We start from the raw sequence: 10,388 nt of genomic DNA, 5'->3' as shown, positions 1-10,388 counted from the left end.
GTTCCGCCGGGCTGTCACTTCTCGCTCTGGCTTTTCTGCGCCGCGCAGCTCGGAAGCGAAGTTGCCGGCTCCCGCCCAGCCCTGCCGCTTTCCAAGATTTTTTCACTCAAAAGAATCGGAAAGGCGAAAACTAACGGGAAACCGACCGCGAGCCCCCAAACCACCCAGCGCCTCCCGCCCCGTCCCGTCCGGCCCAACCGCCCGGCTGCCTGCAGGTGTCCCATCCGACCCCCCGCCCCATCCCCATCCCCATCCCCGGGGCCGCTCGGTGCCTCCCCCTGTGTCCCCCCCGCGTCGGTCGGGAGGCGGCCCCGCCGCCGGGCGGAGGGAGGGACTGGGGCTCTGCGGCGGCGGCGATTTTGCTCTTTAAATCGCTACCCAAAGCGGATTACGGCTGATCCCTGCACGTCACGGCGGAGTTGCCCGGGGGGAGTGGGGGGACGGAGCATCTTGCCACCCCCCCACCCCCCCCCCCATACGCTCTCTTCCCGCGGGGCGTCGGGGAGGCGGCGCGGGGCGGGGGGACGGGGACACGGAGGGGACGGGCACGGGTGGGATGCCGCGGCGCGTTTAGCGGCAACCGCCCCCGGGGGGCGGGCGGAGCTCGGGGGAGGGCGGGTGCCGCCCGTCGGTGCGTGCCGGCGCCCATGAAGCGCTGCCGCGGCGCGGCGCAGCCGGTACCGGCGCGCTGAGCGCCCGCGGAGGTTGCCCTTCGGCCGGGGCGAGTGGCCGCGGGCTGCCGGGCGGCCACCATGCAGAAGAGCGTGCGGTACAACGAGGGGCACGCCCTGTACCTGGCGCTGCTGGCCCGCAAGGAAGGCACCAAGCGGGGCTACCTGAGCAAGAAGACGGCGGAGACCAACCGCTGGCACGAAAAGTGGTTCGCCCTCTACCAAAACGTGCTCTTCTACTTCGAGGGGGAGCAGAGCGCCCGCCCCGCCGGCATGTACATGCTGGAGGGCTGCAACTGCGAGAGGGTGCCGGCTCCCAAGGGATGCGCCGCCGGCAGCGCCAAGGATGCGGCGCTGGAGAAGCAGGTACCGCCGCGCCGGGGGCAGCCCGACGGCCGACCCTCTCCCCCCGGGGCGGGAGGGATGCAGGGATGGAGGGATGGAGGGAGGAGGGCAGGCAGGGTGCGAGGGGGGGAGCGAGAGTCCTGGCCGTCGGGGCGCCCTGGCTGCCTCCTCTCCATCTCCCCGGGAGGGTGACGGTGACTGTCCCCGGTCCCCAGGCCCCGGCGGGGAGCAGCTCCCTGACGCTTCCGGAGCGCTCCAAAAAGCAGCAGCCGCAAAGAAAGTGGCAAGGCCCGTGGCTTTCCTGTCCCATCTAATGACTCTTCCTTCCTCCCTGTCTCTTTTTTTTTCTCCCTGGTGTCTGCACACCTTATTTCACTAGAGTACCTGGAGAGGAGCATCTCACAAACTGGGTGTTTAGTCATCTTTATGCCAACGCTTCTGTGATATGGCTACACATTTCCCACCAAACTCAGCAAATAGAGGGTGCAAGGGACCAAAGTACCAAAACAGCGCAGGGGGACACTATGGAGTCACCAAGTTTGTCCCTAGGTAGCTGTGGGGCTGTTGCCTGTCACAGTGATGCTGTGAGGGGTGACAGGCTCTCAGCTTTCCCTTGAGAACCCCTCTGAGAGCCAGGCCTGTGGCTGGGTGAGCGTGTGCCCTGATTTACAGTCTGCCATTCGCAGAAGTCAGTGGGTTCTTTCGCAGTCGGCAGGTGTTGCAAAGCCGATCGTGCTTGCGATAGAAATGGTGGCGCAACGCTCCAGCCTGGTCTTGCATGGCTTTCATCGGGCAAAGGACGCTGAAGGCTTCGCTGGGATTCATTCCCATGAGGGGTGATGGTTCCTAACACCTGGACTGCCAAATTCCTTGTCCCCCCCGGCCCCGAAAGCTGATCAGTTTGACACTCATGCGTCGGACAAGTGAGTGGTTAAATACTATCTATGTATTACATAACTGCGAAGACGAGGACAGCGTTGTTGTTCAGCGTAGATAGAGATCAGGTGTCCCAACCACACACCTCCTATTGCCTCATGTAAATTCTTGATCTAATTTGCTGCCTGGTTGAAATTTGTTTGAATCTGCATCTGGCATGCCCTAGCGCCTTTCTCCCTGAGCAGGAGAAGCCAAACAGGTGTCAAAGTGGTTTGGAAGAGTTTGGGTAACTGGTAAGGAGGGTGGTTTCGAGCTGGCTGCAGGTATTTCCTTCTGATTGCGAGAAAGGGGCACAGACCAGCTCCTGAAAACCGGCACATCTGCATGGTGCACTAGCGTGATAACTTTGTGAAGAGAGCTCAGAATCTTGTCGTGTGTTCGTGCTTTTTTGCCCGTTCAGAACAGATACTTGTGTGTTTAAACAGGCTCTGAGATAGTACGTAGTTAAGCAAGTGAACTTTGGGAAGTTGGGATGATTGTAGTTATGTCATATTCCTCCGTCACATTCTTGCTCGTTGCTTTGAGGCATGTCTTCATAAGTGTTGATAAAAGAAATACTGGAGGAGTCCCTAGATAAAATTAAACATGAATATTTCCCTCCTGCTTTACATTGGCTTAGTACACTTGTTTATCGGTAGTGTTGTTAAACTACGGCTTGACTAAGAGAACTGTGTGAAAACAATGTCTTTCCATATCTGTTCTCTGGGAATCTTAAGTTGTGCTTTTATATAGTGATGAATGTCTGAGTTGTTTGTAATTACATTTGGTGGTGCAGAGACAAAATAATTACAGGGGATGAAGCTGAATTTTGCTTTGCTTTAAATATCAACTATGCACATGTTTTTAACAATAGCAGAGTGCTATTAGAGAGGCAGAAGAACACTTCAGGTTTTTTTCATGGGATCCTAGCTTGAATTTTCAAGGCAGACCATCAGAAAATATCTTTTTCCTGTTCACCTTTCACTTGATGCAGAATAAAGCTTTTGAGTGTTAGTAGTTTTCACAGGTGTTACTCATTAAAGTGTAGCATTGTTTGTATATTCATATGGACACAAACCTTTGCTAGGGTGTACAGAAAACTCCCTCAGCAACTAAAAGTGATAAATCACAAGAAAAAAGAGAAATATTTGAAAATCAAACAGTCCTTTTTATTCAGAAAATGTGCTCATATTCTTACAAGTGTAAAGCAATAGACTGTGAACTGTCAGTTTATTAACAGAAGACAAAGTTATTTCAATCAAATGGTAATGAAAACTCAGTATTGTACATGTTAACTACTGGCAGGGTAAAAATACTGCCTAGATTTAATTTGCTTTGATTTAACCACACAAATGTATTAAAGGAATGAAAAAAATTGGAAAATCTATGCCAGTTTTTAAAGAATGAGATCTCTCTTCTCCAAAAGAGAAAGAAGAAAAAAAATAATCTCCTTTAGTTTGGGGTTTATTTACCTAGGTAATTTAGACATTAGTGTGATATATGCTATAAAATTACACAAATGAGGGGGAGAGAGGCAGAAGAATTAATCTCACAGGAGAGCTTCATCAGCATCCTTTGGGTGGATATTTGAAAAAGCAATAGATTTTCTTTAAGTTATGTAACTGAAGATTATGGAAAATGCATGCAGAACAAAAGTATTTTGTTTTCCTTAGTTTGCAGATCCTTTTAATTTCAGTTTGAGTTGTTTAAGGCTTGCTTGTCAAGTCGTCACGCCAGGTAAGAACTGTGCTGAGAAGTTGTGAGAGTTCAGCGGGGTGAGTGTCGGAGCTTTACTTCCCCATACAGGAGACTGTATTTCGGTCAACAGATGTGCTCAGGTTTGGGTATCTGGCTCCCAACAAGCCCCACAGCTTAATGATTTCACATTTAACCACTGCTGGGGCTGCTATGTCCTTCCAGCAGTCCATCATGAAGGGACATTAAAGTACTAACAGGAACCATAACAGTGTTTTGTGGAAGATGCCAAATGCCTTCGTAAGATTTGCTGTAATATTAAAGTATTAAGAGCTTGAAAAAAAAATTGCAATGACAGAATGCACTTTTTTTTTTTTCTGTCTTTTCCATTAAGATATTAGTGGGTTTTTTTTTTCCTTTGGAAGGATATTTGCTTCAAAGCAAATTCTTTTAAAATTACGGTACCTTTCTTAATGTAAAGAAACTGCATAGAGCATGAATCAGTTGATATTCTGGGAATATGGGATCAAATTGAGTACATTGCAGATATCAAATGATTTGTAGGGGGAGTTTTTATTTTTAAGGAAAAGTGTTTTGATCTCCCTGAGATTTTAGAAGGGTTTTTGTAAATGCCAAACAGGTGTTGCTATCCACTCCGATTTCACATTTCAGAAAAAAAAAAGACAGATTTATTGAAAAACAACCATGTGGAAGAAGCTGATTTTCAAAACAGAAAATTAGGACATGAAAATACTGCATGTGAAAAGCTCAAATTCTGGTATTAGTGAAACTGCTTCTTCCTGCAGGAACCGTAGGCTGTAAACAAGTGCAGCTCCAACAAGTCCTCCGCTGTGACAATGACAGACTTGATGAGAATGAATTTCAGCTTTTGTTTCAGAAACTCTGGAAAGAGAATGGCTTTGTCTCAGTGAGTGGCTAGGCTCTTTCAAAGGTAAAATAAAATGCCTAAACGTTACGCTTTCTGCAGTGTTTCATAGGAGGCGGCACTTGTTAGCCATCAAGTTCTCAGATATTTTTTTTTAAAAGACTATTGGAAGCATGTGAGTAGAGCAATGTAAATATTATTATTATTATTATTATTATTATTATTATTATTATTATTATTATTATTATTATTATTATTATTATTATTATTATTGTCTGTATTGGGAGGAGGCCTGTATGTTTAGTTTCTTTCATAACTGTGGATTGAATACATGGAAATGTTCTGATATAGTTATTAATAACTGTCTTAGTGTATCTAAGCTTGTAAATGTTATACGATTTGGGCAGAGACTATCCTTTGTATGTTGCCTGCAATAATCTTCCTCCCACTTAGCAAAATTAAATGCAGTATTAAGTCCATGTCTCCACAGATTTACCGAATCCAATTATTTGAATTTTTTTTCTGCTTACTGTAGCTCTGTATTTATTTTATAAAGGACATGGTGATTTTGTTTGAAACCTCTCTACTTTACATGTTCCTTGAAGTGATAAGGCAGGCATATGCCACCAACAGCTTTTGCTGTACCTCACTGCTAATTCAGTGTACATAAAACCTAGCAACAGCACTTAAAGGTCATTTGTTTCTGAAGATATAATGAACTAAAAGTTCATCTCTTCACTTTTATTGGTCAAACCCCCCCCTCTTGTTGTTCAGCATCCTCTTTCTGTTGTATGCAGTAGGTAGCTGAGGAGTGGTGTTACCTTTTTGGCAAGATAGATAGCTTGCCAGCTTCAGGTGTAATACTGTCCATAAATCTTACTGCTTGCACGTGGGCAAGTAACTCCCTGGGATGTTTCAGTGCAAAGGTCCACCAGACATGCGGGTGTTTTAGAAATTTCCTGCAGTGTTTAAAAAAAAGAAAAGGTGAATTTGTCTTCTCAGTATCCGAGAAGAAAAAAATTCATTGTGGGTTTTTTTTCCCCCCTCTAAATTCTTTTTTTTCTTTGGGATGTGGACTACCTTCAACAGAAGTAGTTAATTAAAAAAGATGGCCAGTGGGAAAGTTTTAAGATACTAGTGCTATTGGGATGAGTGTTTCTGTAAGACCTTCTCAGAAAAGAGTCTCTAAATGCTTCTTGCATGGGGACAACTTTGGGGTAACTACCCCTTGTTTGCTTTCCCAAGTAACCCCTCTGCCCCCTCCATCGTTTGGTCACTGTCACAAGACGATACAGTTTGCGGGCATGTTCAAAAACCACATTTGTTCAAGCCATTTTGAGATGCATTTGAGGAGTAAACTGCAAAACGAGTTGCTGACGTTGCGCTCGAGGCAAGCTGCATCAAAGGGGTTGCCTCTGGCTCTTGGCGCAGAACTGTAAAGGGAATTTGCAGTGTGCTTTCTGGCCTAAGGCAACAGGCGGTAAATAAATAGAAAAGTATAACCCTCGTGATCTCTCCAGGGACGGAGCTTTGCTGTTTGATACATGGTTTGTGTTTACCTGCTTGCTTAGTAATGAGCACATTTTGGGGATAATGAGAAGAAGAGAAAAATTTCATAGCCATATTTATTGCTATTTTGCCAAAACTTAACGCATTTTTTAAGCATTTAATTCTAGCTCTTGAAAATGCATGTTCGATACTGTCGAGTTATGAAATGGACTGTTTGTAACTATGCAAAAGTGGGGAACATAGCCAGCTGAGAAGTGCGTTACAGGTAGATCTGGTTTATTTTTGAAATGCCATCCTCTTGAAAGTTTATTTAAATCCACACAGACATTACCTCAAAGAATATTGATGCCATTGAATAGTTCGATATTCAACCTTTGGCTACCCTAATCCGTGTCACTTTGGTCAGAGAGTGGAGACTGATCTGTTGTTTTCTGATCTTGGCAACAGAAGATATCGCCAGATATCTTAGACTAAACAGTAATTAAAAGAACACTGGGAGTGATCGTAGTAAGACCAGATTTTGGTGAGACCAAGTTTTATTGAAGAGAAAACCATGGGCTGAAGTCCTTAACATTTCTCTGTGAGGTATTGTAAGGTCCTGAAATATTACAGTATGCTTTAACAGAAGTGCATACTCCTTAATTAAGTTATTGGAAAAATAATTAGGTCCCAAGCCAAATTATATTTGGCAAAGGCTTATTTGTGGAGTTGCTGGGAAATCCTTTTAGCTAACAGGTGAAATGTCAGCGAGGGAAAGACTGGAATCAGGTTAGAACTGAATTACAAATGCATCCCAAAGCGTAAATCCCAAAACCGCCGCACTGACACTTAGCCTGTAAGAATAATGCGTTCCACCTTCTCAACCTCAAGCATCACGCGAACGCTGTGCAAAGTGACCAGAACGTACATACAGCTGTGGAGCTCACAACGATGATGTGAATACTCGAATTACATTCAAAATGAAGTATCATAACAGTTTAACACCAATTTCATTCTTCCACCAGTCTTATGCTGCCAGCATAGTCAATGCTGCCAGCTCTTTCGTTTTGTCTCTTTTGTTAGCAGAGTTGCATTGATGTTGCGGGATCTGTTTAGTTCCTCAAATGTAAGATGAAATGTGTAGAAAATAAAAAAAATTCTGAGGACAAAAAAGGCAAGTCTGTCCCTAGTCGTCTGAATAATTGTATTCCATTTATCTTAATTTGCCCTTATTTAACTTTTAAAATAGATTTAGTGTTTTTCTTCTTCGTCATCATCTAAGCAGACTCGTAAGGCACGTACCCTGTTTTCTGGTCACGTGCCACCTGTTTCAGTTTCTCACCATATACCTCAATAGAAGATCCAGGCAGAGATGCTTCTATTTCTGTATTAGTTTGGCAATATTATCAGTCTTTATATATTCATATATTATGTATTACAATCTCATCATTACTAATACCACGGCATTTTTTTTTGATCCACTTGCTGAGGGTTTTCTATCCTAAGAATCTGTTGCTCAATTTGGCCACATACAGTGACCAGTCTTGTGCCTATCACGTGCAGTGTATCTGCATTACTGAGTAGTTTCTGCAAAGAGGGAAGGGATGGGGCACGTTCTGGTGCAGCCCGTTGTGGGTTCCTGGCGTTTATATCCGTATTGCGTCCTGAGCAACGATGATGTTGGTAGTGCAACCCAGTTGTTAGTGCATAATGCGGATCTGGAGAGCTGACAGCTGCATCACAAGCAGGGCACTCGAGGTAGTGTCCCACTGTGTTGCTTCCACATATAGTGGAGCAGATTCACACCAAAAAGAACCCCGTCAGTGCAGTAAATCATTAACATAGACCTCATGCAGCTGGTGGAGATAGCGAGGTCTGAAAATACCAACCCGCTGCTTTTTGCCATTCTTAGCAGGAGATTTTGCTGCTAGCAGGAGCACGCTTCTCTAGATCCACTGCTTCAAAGCACGTTTGGTACCGCGGCTGCTGCGGAGTCGGAGGCAACACTAACCCATTTTTCAGTATGAATGTTATAAGCATTCTCACTTTGTGCTTACTCAAGTGGTGATGGACTGGCCAAATTTAGGTACTCTTTCATGGATCTGCTGGGGAAGGTGTGGGTAGATTTCGTCTGGATTGAAAACGATGTTTGTTTGTTTGTAGCCTGATTGCTGATCAGCCACAGCGATTCAGAAAGACGGTGTCATCAGCCTGTTCACACGGTTGAAGGAAAATGAGATTCCACATAGTACCCCTTTTCAGTTTTTTCTGTCTACCAGCCATTACTGATGCTGAAGATACATTGAGGCAGAGGGGTTTTTTTTAACACTGTGCTCTGCACTAGATGTCTAGGAACATATGCTTACGATCTAGCTTCCAGTGTTGGGGTTTTTTTTATGTACCAATCCCATAAGGTTTACTGTTTGAGGTACAGAATCAGTATATATAGAAGCAGAGGCTTCCCCGATTCAGTCCAGCCATTTCAATGTCTCTATTGTATTTCCCGTGAGCTCAGAACTAACTCAGTTTTATTGGAAGTGTTTATAAAGTACCAATTCTGAATTGAGCTATGTTGTCATAAGTGATCTTACTTCCACTGTTTTACAGTGGAAACACTTTATCGTGGCAGCTCTAATTCCACTGCTGCTTTTGAAAAAATGGATTGTGTTTTAAGAGTTAAATGCTGTAACTATTGAAAAAAATCTGGGATTATATGCTGTCTCCCTCTTACAGTTCTCCCCTTTCTTCTCACGGTACTGTGGAACAGTGACTTTTGTGCATTTTTTGCCTTTTGCGTTTTTGACTGTGGTATAATGTCTGAGTAACAGAAATTATCTGCTGCTTAATCGTTCTGCAGTTTTGACCTAGTGTGGTTCAAGTTCCCCAATTACTGCAACATTTCCATTGCAGTACAGTGTGTCCTCTGCAATCTTTTGAACTCTGCAAGCTCATTACATAGCTTTTTTTTTTGCCTTTTTTTTTTTTTTTAATATTGTGCTTCTATTTAGCATTCTTTGAATAAATTCTAAACTGTAGGGTAGGATGCCGGTGCCCCACACTATTGCAGACAGTGGAGTCCCAGCAAGTACAGTCAGTGAAGTCTGGAGAATTAGTCACCCCACCCTAAATTAGGTGTCTACATTTGTTAGAGTGAGCAGACCTGACCAAGAGTAGTGACTAAATCTCGGTTGGCTGTTGAACTGGGACATCTGGCTCACATGTGTCCTGGGCACTTCCAACAACATGTTCTGCTGCTGACATGGGGAACATTTATTGGTTTTTCACCCAGACAGCTGTGAAATTTGAGTGTTTATGGCTGTAGACAATGTTCTGAAATGTGCCATGCTGGACCCTAAAACATACTGCTTTATTGCTGTTCGATGTTTTAGATATGTGCTGGATCCTCATGTTGGAAGTTTAGGATGATGGCAGGTGACTGCTGTTTTTTTTTCTTTCTGCTTTCTGTTCACTTCCTCTCCCTTACACAAGTTGTTTCTCCTGTCTCAGCAAATGCCAAGGATTTTGTATTCTTCGGTGTTGTGGAGATCATGTTCAGTGACTTTGTCAGAATCTCTCTGATGTCCTCCAGAATGAAATCGGGAATTAATTTTTAACCCCATGCATTCATGGGTGCTCAGGCATGACAACAAAATTGCAACCTTTTGCGCTACTTATATTCTCTTCCATTTGGCACTCAGAAAAATTTTAGAGAAATAGTAAAAATACTTCTTCCTAATAAATCTGTTGGGGATAATTTAGAAGTTGTGAGCCAGCTGCAAAGGTCTCTTATGAGAAAGACGGAAGAAAAACTGACAGAAGAGTGGAGGGATCCAACATTGATATCTGTGCAATGTCACCACTAGTCATGCAGATACTGGTGTGTACAGATGAAGGGAAGAACAGGACTAAATGGCACTGAGGTGATAATACTGCTATTGCATTTGATAGCATAAATATTCTGCCTATTCTTAGGTCTTGACCAGGAACATCAGGCAAATGAGAGCTCCTGGGATGGTGTATTTGTTGGTTTTGTGACTGTGAGGTCTTTTGGTTGTAGCTTTCGTGGCCCAAGAAGTGTATGATGACTGAAGGGAATACCAGGTGAAATGAGGAACAGTGATGGGGAGAAGATCCAGATGAGTTGGTGCTTCCAGAGTTGGAATCTTCCAGCCTCCCAGAATCCAGGAATCTCAGTATCTTTGTGATGGCAGATGGGAAGCATAACGCCCACTGGAGAGGTACAAACCTTCTCCCTCTAGTGGTTATCCCACAGGAGAATGCTAGCCAGCTACTGCTGTCACAGCACCAGCTCAGTGTAAGGTCCAAGGGCTGGAGCAGAGTCTCTGCAGCTGCTCCTTGCAAGTATTAGCGCATGTTTTCTGTCTCTT

General features: G+C 44.5%; 1 protein-coding gene across 2 annotated transcripts in view; it reads left to right on the top strand.

Moving 5' to 3' along the window:
* Positions 1 to 602: 602 nt before the first annotated feature.
* The window catches only part of RASGRF2 (Ras protein specific guanine nucleotide releasing factor 2), a 131,272-nt gene continuing 121,486 nt past the window's right edge, over positions 603 to 10,388 (top strand). For both annotated transcript variants that reach the window (XM_063320429.1, XM_063320428.1), the window contains exon 1: positions 603 to 1,037. In XM_063320429.1, coding sequence (XP_063176499.1) covers positions 753 to 1,037 — 285 coding nt within the window. In that variant the 5' untranslated portion in view covers positions 603 to 752. The remainder of the gene's footprint in view (positions 1,038 to 10,388) is intronic.

This window comes from Chroicocephalus ridibundus, chromosome Z, assembly GCF_963924245.1.
Source record: "Chroicocephalus ridibundus chromosome Z, bChrRid1.1, whole genome shotgun sequence".
In the NCBI taxonomy this organism is placed as follows: domain Eukaryota; kingdom Metazoa; phylum Chordata; class Aves; order Charadriiformes; family Laridae; genus Chroicocephalus; species Chroicocephalus ridibundus.
This window is presented reverse-complemented; position numbering and strand designations above follow the sequence as displayed.